The sequence below is a fragment of the Mercurialis annua genome, linkage group LG2, assembly GCF_937616625.2.
Source record: "Mercurialis annua linkage group LG2, ddMerAnnu1.2, whole genome shotgun sequence".
NCBI classification, from domain to species: Eukaryota; Viridiplantae; Streptophyta; class Magnoliopsida; order Malpighiales; family Euphorbiaceae; genus Mercurialis; species Mercurialis annua.
The window spans coordinates 2,850,810-2,861,760 of NC_065571.1; the positions used below are offsets into that span (position 1 = coordinate 2,850,810).

The 10,951-nt window shown below is 29.8% G+C and overlaps 1 protein-coding gene across 1 annotated transcript; it reads left to right on the plus strand.

The window, feature by feature from the left end:
• The first annotated feature begins 160 nt into the window (after positions 1–160).
• LOC126669208 (amine oxidase [copper-containing] alpha 3, peroxisomal-like) lies at positions 161–5,676 on the plus strand. The gene is made up of 5 exons (XM_050362615.2): positions 161–1,037; positions 1,860–2,244; positions 2,387–2,500; positions 4,236–4,774; positions 5,367–5,676. The coding sequence occupies exons 1-5, from the start codon at positions 253–255 to the stop codon at positions 5,563–5,565; spliced, it is 2,022 nt and encodes a 673-aa protein (XP_050218572.1). The 5' UTR covers positions 161–252; the 3' UTR covers positions 5,566–5,676.
• The last annotated feature ends 5,275 nt before the right edge of the window (positions 5,677–10,951 follow it).

The following is a 10,951-nucleotide window of genomic DNA, read 5'->3' on the forward strand; positions in this document are numbered from 1 at the left end:
TAAATCTTTCACATTCAGATTAATTCTCATTCGAATAGAGTTAGGTCTCTTATGGGAGGCAAATTCTGTCCCCAAATTTTAAATGGCTGCATATGAATACGGTTTGAACTTGTGATTTTATTTAAATCAGAAAAAGACCCAAACAATTCACATGCGCTTTGCTATTTAAATAAATGAGTTTTAATTTTTAAAAATTGGGGAGAGGGGACGCTTTTAATTTAAGTGCGCAGACATAAATTTCACATCACAACGATGGCTTTAACATCGAATTTGTCATTCTTCATCTTCTTCAACTCCATTTTTATTTCTTCAATCTCAAGCTTCACCACCCAGCACCCGTTCGACCCACTGAGTCCATACGAACTCATGCAAATCCAATCAATAGTCAAGAACTCACTCTCTTCCTCAAAATCCAGCTTAATCACTTTCCATTACGTAGGGTTAGATGAACCAGAAAAACCACTCGTTCAATCTTGGCTATCGAAACCGAAAACTAAACCGCCACCTCGACGAGCCCTAGTCATGACTCGGTTTGATAAACAAACCTATGAATTTATAATAAATTTATCATCAAAGCCATTCTCAATAATCTCTACTAAAGTCTATAAAGATTACGGGTACCCTACGCTCGGCAGTGATGAACAAATATCAGCAATTTTACTGCCGTTAAAATACGGCCCGTTTATTGACTCCGTTAGATCAAGAGGACTTCATTTATCTGATGTAGTTTGTTCTACATTTACTGTGGGTTGGTATGGTAAAGAGAGCAACAGAAGAGTGATAAAGTTACAGTGTTACCATATAAATGGCACGTTAAATTTATATTTACTTCCGATAGAGGGGATTAAAATAGTGGTTGATCTTGATGAGATGAAAATTGTTGAATATGTTGATAATGGAAGGGTTCCGGTTCCGAAATCTGAAGGGACTGATTATAGATTATCGGAGCAGAAGCCGCCGTTTGGTCCACATATTAATGGTGCAGCTATCTTGCAACCTAATGGTCCAGGGTTCATTATTGATGGCTATACTATCAAGTAAATTTTCTTACACTTACTGGTTTCTTATCTCTCTTTCGTATAAATTTTTGAGGAGTAAATGTTTAATCCGGTCCCTCATCTTGTAAATCATGATCAAATAACTAATTAATTTCATAGACCTGATTAGCTACATAAAATTATGCACAACCCATCAAATACGTGACATGTGACATTGTTTAGTGTAATTAATCAATCAATAGTTTATAATCATCTATGAAGAATTAGGTTCATGTAATTTTTTTTTCGTATTTCGCCCTCAAATATGTGTGGGTGTATTTATTTTTTGGAAAGTCAGTCATTCTAAAATCTAAAAACATAAGAAAGAGTACTGTTTAGAATTAAGATTTTTTTTTTTAATTATATCAATCTTTTAGATTGTAAAACTTCAACTTTCAATTAAATATCCATATACTAACTCCATAATTAGCAAAAAGTTTTTTTTCAAACTGTTAAATCTAACTCTTATTCTAATAAAATAAAAACAACAAAATTCAATTTAAATTATTTATTTTTTAAGTGTTAAATGTCAAAAAAGGGCAAACTTGAAGTTTAATGTGAAATAAAAAAAATAAATGAGTATTATACTGATGGAGAGATTGACACAATTAAATTGATTGAAAAAAATAGATAGATTTGCAAAAATATAATTGTCAACTTGAGAAAAAATGTCCGTATATTTAGTGATTTGGTTAAATATTGTTATTGACTATATATATACACAAATGACACAATAGATAGAGCTTATGTAATTAATTTTTGTATATATAAGTTATAACAATTAAATATTCAACTTTGGTGGCATGCACACTCTAAAATTAGGTGGATGAACTGGGATTTTCATCTAGCATTTGATGCAAGAGTTGGTCCAGTGATATCTTTAGCGACCATTTATGATCAAGAAAAACAAAGACATCGCAGCGTAATGTACAGAGGACATGTCTCTGAGCTGTTTGTGCCGTACCAAGATCCGACAGAAGACTATTACTACAAAACATATTTTGACTGCGGTGAATTTGGGTTCGGTCTACTGGCAGTTTCATTAGTGCCACAAGCTGATTGCCCTAATAATGCAGTATTCATGGATGGATACCTTGCGGGTCAAGATGGGTCACCCGTTCAAATACCGAATGTCTTTTGCATATTTGAAAGGCATTCAGGTGATGTTATGTGGAGACACACTGAGTTTGGTATCCCTAATATAACGGTTTGAACTTCTTCCTACTTTTTGGGCTTCGATTCACACTTTCTTTTTTATCTAAATAATTGTCTATTTAAACACTAATAACCGATTCGTTTTAAAATTCATTTTTTTAAAAAATATTTTCTTTTTCTTTTATTAACTGCAGGTAACTGAATCTAGGCCAGAAGTGAGTTTAGTGGTGAGGATGGTTGCTACAGTTGGGAACTATGATCACATTTTGGACTGGGAATTCAAGCCTAGTGGTTCTATCAATGTCCAGGTATATTCACACCAATGCTTTACATATCCTTTATTACAGCTAAGTTGACAGAAATATTTCTGAAAATTATTTTTAACAATTTAGTTCTTTAATTATATGAGTCCTGATAACACTACAAGAAATACTAGAATTAGCAGCAAACATTTTTACTATTAATAATGCTAAACTTGTTACTATTAATATATAGCAACAAAAAAAATTGTGACATGTTGCTGCTAATAAAACGTTGCCTTAAATAATTGTTAACAAAATTTGTAGTAAAATGCTGCCATAATTTAACTAATGGCAGTAACTTTTAAAATTTATGCTGCAAAATGTTTTTTAGCAGCAAAAGAAAGTTATCTGCAAAAATATTTGTTGCCATATACAAAATTCTTTATAGTGTAATTATATTCAAAAAAAAAACAAATTAAAGAATAAATTTAATTGATAAAAATAAGATAGAATTAATACTTCATGTTAATTTATGACGAGTTAGTCCATATTTTATACAATTTTTTTATAATAATAAAAATACTTTTATAATAATATATAAATTTTCATAAAATTAAATAGATACTTTCTTGTAATTTAATGTTTTATAAATTATAAACGAATTTATCATACAAGTAAATTAAGTGACTAAAATATTTTTTTATCAGTTTAATCTTTTTTTATTGTATTTACTGTAAGAAATTAGATTATAATATTCCACTAAACATGTTCATTGGTCGGATTTGGGTGGTCTCGGTCTAGACTCGGGCATGCCTGACTACTTTTTATAGGTAAGCCTAAATTTGGTTAGAGCCCGATTCGGCCATCAAACATACTACCAAGCCCGGCCCTAAAGTACTGTTTTTACGGATTCGGGCCGGAGTTGAGCGGGCTCACATTGATTTTATATAATACTAAAAGTTCAAGCCTGTCTATTAGAGCATCTCCAAGGGGAGTCATCATTTTTCCCTCACCATTTTTTAATTTGGTGAATTTTCACCAAATTTACTCCAATGGTCATCACCAAATTCTTCACCAAAAAACATACTTTTTTACTTTTTAATATAATAATCATTTTTAATTCTTAACATTTTATACACTTTTTACCAATTACACCCACAAACTTATTTATACTTATATTCGTCCGAATTATAGTATTATTTATATTTAAAAAAATAAATTGCTATTAATTTTTTTAATTATGAATATCTTATAAAATTTAATTTATATTAAAATTATTTAAAATGAACATTACATTAATATTTTGTCTCGTAAAATTAATTATGTAATATTATTGTCTCGTTAAATTAATTATGTAATATTTTTTTAACTGTCTCGTAAAATTATTAATGTAAGATTTGTATGTTATTGTTTTATGAAATTATTCATTAAATACTTTTATATCATTGTCTCGTTAAATTATTTAAAAAATAAGTAATTAATTAAATACAACCACAAATAAATTATATGTACCAAAATATAAATTGACCATATAAATTGACCATTTTTGATGAAAGAGAGTGTGAGGGAGTCACCAAAATGAATTTGGTGACTTCGATGGGGGGAGTCATCAATTTCCATTTGTCTTAAAAAACAGACTTTTTTGTTATTCGGACTTGAACCGGACTTTGGACAAAAAAATTATGTCCAAGCCGTGCCCTAAAAAGACAGGCTTGGGTGGACAGGCCGGATATTTAAGCCCAAGAACATATGTTTATATTTCACCAATCTTATTTTCATAAATTTTTTAAAATAACTACAGGCTGGTCTAAGTGGAGTTCTAGAGGTGAAAGCAACAAAATACACCCACTCAGACGAAATAGACCAAGAAGTTGACGGAACGTTGTTAGCTGATAATACAATAGGATTAAACCATGACCATTTTTTAACCTACCGACTCGATCTCGACATTGACGGCGTAGAAAATTCATTGGTTAAGCAAAATATGGTAACTAAAAGGGTACTGAATGGAAAAACACCGAGGAAAAGTTACTGGACAGTAGAAAGTGAAACAGCCAAGACAGAATCTGAGGGTAAAATCAAATTAGGGCAGAAACCTGCTAACTTGGTAATTGTAAATCCAAATAAGAAAACTAAATATGGAAACAGCCACGGCTATCGTTTAATTCCGGGGACGGTGGCGCATCCGATTTTGGAAGACGACGATTATCCGCAAATTCGAGGGGCGTTTAGTAATTATAATGTTTGGATAACACCGTATAACAAGTCGGAAATATGGGCAGGTGGGCGTTATGTTGATCAGAGTCATGGTCAAGATACATTAGCAGTTTGGAGCCTCAGGTATATGTTGTTTTGGTCTTAAACTTTTTGCAGCCACTCAACTATACTTTTTTTAAACGGTTTTGAATTATAAAATGTTAAAAACGGTTATTGAATTATAATCTTTTTACAAAATAGTTACCGAACTATAAAAAGTTATAAAACGGTTACCGATGTCTTTATAAAAGGGTGGACAAGAAAAAATATGTATAATAATGAAACTTTTTTTTTTAAAAAAATTAATAGTTCGATAACCGTTTTATAAAATAGTTATTCTCCGGTAACCAATATAATTCTAGTTCAGCGACCTCAAAATATTTAACCTTGTTCTTTGTATAGTTGAAGAATTGTTGGTTGAATTTATTTTTTAGTTTGGTTCCATTATTTTAATTCCATTTACACTAAAATTTAACCATAATATTTTTTTATATCCAATATCAAACTGGACAAGAGTCGCTTTTTTATAATTTCAACTAAACCAAGCTGAATTTATCGATTCGGATTCAATTTAGTTTGATTTTTGTGCATCCAATTTCATAATAGTATTAGATAATTTATTCAATCATGAGGGATATAGTCTAATCATAATGTATGTGTTATTTTGAATGTGCAGGAATAGAGAAATTGAAAACAAAGACATAGTGCTATGGTATGTGTTAGGGATTCATCATATCCCTTGTCAAGAAGATTTCCCCTTGATGCCAACATTAAGTGCTGGATTTGAGATTAGACCAACTAATTTTTTCGAGTTTAATCCTGTCTTGAAGGTGATACCTCCTCAGCCTGTAAACATCCAAAATTTCGGTCCCTAATCTAGCGTTAAGAAAATTTACAGTCACTAAATTACAATATTAATTTTACAGACAAATTTCAAATTCGGTGATTAACCAATTACTAAATGAATTTCGGTGATTAATTACTTATGTGGATGACGGAACAATATGTTGTTACCAAACTATAGTATTTTTATATATAACAAATTACAGTATTACCATATTAAATTACACGGTAAACTTAATCTAAAAAATAACAGTATTACCATATGAATTACACGGTAAATCTTTATTTTGTCCGACCGATAGTGGGGAAAAAATGTTGATCTTGATAAAATAAGATCAAAAAGTACTAAAAAATATAAAATAAAATTAACATAAAGAAAATGAAAATACAATTTAACAAAAAATCATTGTGCAAATAATCAAATAAACACAATATACAAATAAAAGTAAATAAACAATTCTTAACAAATTGAAGTAAAAGAATACACATATCGACAAAGTATATACTCCCTCCGTCTCAATGGAGTTGTCCACTTTGCATTTATCACACAGTTTAAGAAACGCAATTATTGTTTATAGATGTTTTGTAAATTTTCTTTACTTTTCTTATCATACCCTTATTTAATATAGGATCCACTATCAATTTACTTTTAATTTATTCATTAGTGGATTTTAAATAGGGGTAGTATAGGAAAATTGAGTGTAAAATTTAATTATTTTTTGAAAGTGGACAAGAGTTTTGGGACAAATTTTTTTTTCAAAGTGGACAACTCTATTGGGACGGAGGGATTATATTTTTTTAAAGTAGAAATAAAATCTTAACTACATTTTTCTGGGGTTTTTCAGTTGTAATTTACTTTTATTTTTTGAGTCACAAGCTTATTCATGTGCATGTCTCTTTCTTGAAGAATCAACATTGAATTTTGCTTCAACTTCATTTTTTGATGTTCAAACTTTACGTGGTGATCATATCTTAGCCATTGCATGCCTTTTTAGCCATGATTTTTTCCTTATGATGATGAAGGTTTTCAAATAGTTCAGACCACATATTTCTGCAGCTTTTGATCCATGATTTTTATCATGAAAAATAAGAACAAAAATCTAAATTATAGATGATTGAACCAAAATAATGGAGTAATGAGAAAAAGTTGATCATTTAATGTGATGAATAAGAAGTTAATTCGAATTTTATAATGTGAAATTAAAAGAGTAAAATGTGCATGTCGAATGAATAAAAAAATAGAGTGAAACCGAGATTCAAAAGAGAATAAAATAACCTTGTCTAGGAGATATATATTGAGTTTCATCATTAAAAAAAATAAAGGATAAAATAAAGATAGCGAGATATAAATATAAAATTTTCAAATAAATTGCAAATTTTAGGCAAAAGGATTTATGAATCACTAATATATAGTATTTTATTGAACAAAGGATCAATTTACCCCCTGAACTTGGCACGAAGTATCAAATAAGCCCAAGCTCGCAAAACCGGATCAAATCACCCCAGAACTATACAAAACCGGATCGGTTTCACCCTTTTGACCAAAAAAGAGAGTGGAATAACCTAATTTTAAAAATTAAGTATAATTAACTCTAACTAATCTTAATTAAAACACTAATTAATCCTATTTAATTTAAAATTTAATTACTATAAAATTAAGGGTTTTTTCTACTCTTTTGCCTAATTAAGTCCAATCATAATCTAACTTAATCTAATTAACCTAATTAAACATAACCTAATTAACCATACCCAGCCACCAGCCGCCTCCACCACTTTCTTCACCCAACTATGATCAGACCACCATCAACCACCGCCTACTTCATCAACAACCAATAAGAGCTTTAACAAATATAAGATGGACAAGTAGTAATGAAAAAAAAAATCGCCCATTCAAAAAGATGAACAGATAGCAATCAAATTCACATTTAAAGATATGAACAATCGACATCACTACAACTCAAGAAACAAAATCATTCATTTACATTTATTACATAAAACAGAAATTATCCACCAATACTTGCCGCCTTCACCCACCTGACATCTTCTGTGGCATCAGATCTAATCCAAGCCATCACCACCGCAGCACCATCGTCCCTGCCTGACAAGCAGGAGAAACAGTAGCGTCCTTGCCGGACAAGCAGCAGCAACAATATCAGTCTTCAATTCCAGCAGCGGTGGATGAACGGTAGCAGCAACGATCTTCGCCTCCGACGGAAGCAATTGACAAAGAATGAAGAAAAGAGAAGCAGTGGGTCTTCGTCCACCGGAGCAGCAGTTGGTTCTTTTAATTGTTCACCAGAACAGAAACGACAGGTCTTCGTTCACCGGAGTAGCAGCTGCATTTCTTTGAACGACGATGGAGGGTAGGTGAAGAAGAATGTTCGAGTTTGAAAATGAACTGGGTTAAGTTTTTTTTTTTTTATTAATTAGGTTTAGTTTGTAAATGAAAAGGGTATAAAAAGATCCCTCACTTTGTATCTAAAAATTAATTTAATTTGTAAAGTTTAAAAATATAAAGGACGCAATTGAAATTTAAAAATGATTTGATGTCAGTTTGAAAGATAAAATAAAAAATAAGGGACTATTTTAAGCTTTTTACAATTGAAAACCGGAGAGTGTGTTCACTCTCGGTGGTGAGAGTGGGGAAGGGGGTATTTGATACATTTTTGCATAGTTTTGGGGTGATTTGATCCACTTTTGCGAGGTTGGACCTATTTGATCTTTTGTGCCAAGTTCAGGGGGGTTTTTGAACCTTCACTCTATTATAATGTATAGTTTCCTCTTTTAAATAAAAAAACATTATAACACCGGTCTGAAAGAGGAATTCTTATGTTTTAGTTGGTTAATTATTTTAATAAATTATAGTAGGTCCGATCTGAACAAAAAGTTGTGGAATGCAAAAGTTTTAGAAATAGTTAGATTAAATGCAACAGCTCAATCCATATCAAACGTTGTTTTTATGGTAACTGACGGTAGCTTGGATCAAAAAGAGGACCATTTCTGCTTGGACCAATATACACGAGGCTGACATTTTTTTCATAGATTAAATTTTATTGAATGAAGTATGAAAACATTCATCAATAAAATGACCTAGACACTTTAAAATCAAATGATAGAGAGCTGCAGATGCAATTATCCACAAGAAATTTTTTAACCACCGAATGGACCATCTAATAACAAGTACGATTTATGAATAGTAGCAAAAAAACAAATTTAGTATAAAAATAATATTGTTACTATTAATAATTTATAAAAATATTAAAATAAATCTTTTAACTAATATTTCTTGAAGTAAAAATCTTAAGTTAATTCGCATACACATAATTATCAATTTAACCTATCAAAACTTTATAATTCTTTCTAATTTAAAATTTAAACCTAAATCACTAACTATAGAATTAATTGTCATAATTCATAAAATTAACAAATCAAATTACCATAGTTTTTAGGAGTATCACTTTAACCAATAATAAAATTTATTGTAGTGATCTAATAAAATAAATATATTTTATCTCGACTTCGTAGAATTTGGGCCAATTGGCAAAATCGCTATGAACATTTAAAATTGTACTAAAATATAAAGTCTTTAAACGTTAGTTGAGTTATAAGGTTAAGTGTTAGTTGGGTAAAAAATTCATTCTAAAAAATATTGAAATAAAAATTAGACAAACCGAACTATTCTATTCATAAATTTAGTTTTTTTATCAAATATACCATAATTTTTTAAATTTTGTCAGTTTTGGTCCATCATTTTTTCAATTTTCAACAAATATACTCATAACTCGTTTTGAGCTGATATTGTGGCTACATGTACAAAATTTATCATATGTGGCATGTACAATCTTGCGCCATGTCAGCTCCAAATGAGTTATGGGTATATTTGCAAAGATTTGACAGATGATGGATTAAATTGAAAAGATTTAGAGATCGTGGTATTTTTAGCAAAAATGTTAAAGTTGAGGGAAGATAATTTTTTTTTGCCTAAAAATTATTATACGAATTTGAATGAAATTGGAGGTTTTATCCCATTTTAGCTAATAATTAACCCTCTTTAGTTTGAATTACCGAAGTCGAAAATATTTGAATTTTCTGGTCCAATAGACCTATAAATTAATAAAAGTTAAGGCATTAAAATGATAAGAATTAGAATTCAGATATCAATTGGATAATACCTAAATATTTGGATACTAAAAGTGAAATTAACCGGTAAGCAAGCTTTTATTTAACGGCAACAAAGTGCAGACTTCAATTTCACATTATAACAATGGCTTTAACATCAAAGTTATTCTTCATCTTTCTCTTCTCCATTTTTATTGAGTCTCAAGCTTCAGAACTCAGCAAAACCCACTCGACCCACTGAGTCCATATGAATTCATGCAAATCTAATCAATCGTGAAGAACTCACTATCTTTGAGTGTCCTGAACAGATCCTACTATAAGACATGCAACATTTTTAAACATTCCACGTTCAAAATAATTCTCATTCGAGTTGGAAGTTTTAGTCTGGTGCATATATAAATACATCTTAAATCTGCAACCTCACTTAAATTAGAAGAATGTCTTACCAACTTACCTACGTTTTAATATTAAAAATCATGGATTTAATTTCTCTTGCATACTTTTTTTTTTCCAATAATAAAAACATAAGGACAATAATGGGCTACTATGTGTGAAGGAAATGAAATGCAACATATCCACCATTAACCACAACGACGAAACGTTGTTCTCATATTAATTGGCTTGGTTAGAAATAAGGACCATTTCTGCTCGTAGCAATTTGTTTGATCCATTATCCAATGATTTGTCAAAACAAATTCTTTGGCTGGACTCTTTATTGACAATATTCAATCGACTATACCATTTGCCTTTTATCGGCTTTGTGGGTGAAAATAGCTCTACATACGAAGAACTATTTTCATTCTATATTCTAAATTTAAAGAGAGTCCATTGGACTTTTATTTTAAAGTCAAATTCTTTAAATTAAAAAGTTTCACAAGGATAACATTGATTTATAAAAAAATTACTCTCATTGTCCTACACAATCAAAATAAATTATTATTTTCGACGTTCTATAAAAATCAAAATAACAATGATAATCTTTATTATTAGTTATTAACAAAATTATCAAAATATTTTATAATTTTATCATATACATTAATATAATGGTTTTTGATATAAATCACCAATTCATTATAATTCACTTTGAAATTTTAAAAATATTATAATAATTTGGTTAGTGTTGCGAAAAAATTAACTTTTTTGAACTTTTAGAAGTAAGTTGTGATTTTTACCCAATTACTTCTATTCATTCAAAATCTATCAAATTTTATAAAATCGGTGAATATTTTTTAAATATTTTTTCTCCGAAAGATTCCCAATTTGCAACTCCTTCTTTTTAAAAATTAACATTCAATTGCC

Bases quoted from the DNA above. Each gene is read 5' to 3' on its own strand.
- LOC126669208 (XM_050362615.2), top strand. From the start codon at position 253: ATGGCTTTAACATCGAATTTGTCATTCTTCATCTTCTTCAACTCCATT. The intron at 2,245-2,386 runs GTTTGAACTTCT...TATTAACTGCAG, and splicing joins TTGGTATCCCTAATATAACG to GTAACTGAATCTAGGCCAGA. The intron at 2,501-4,235 runs GTATATTCACAC...AAATAACTACAG, and splicing joins GTGGTTCTATCAATGTCCAG to GCTGGTCTAAGTGGAGTTCT.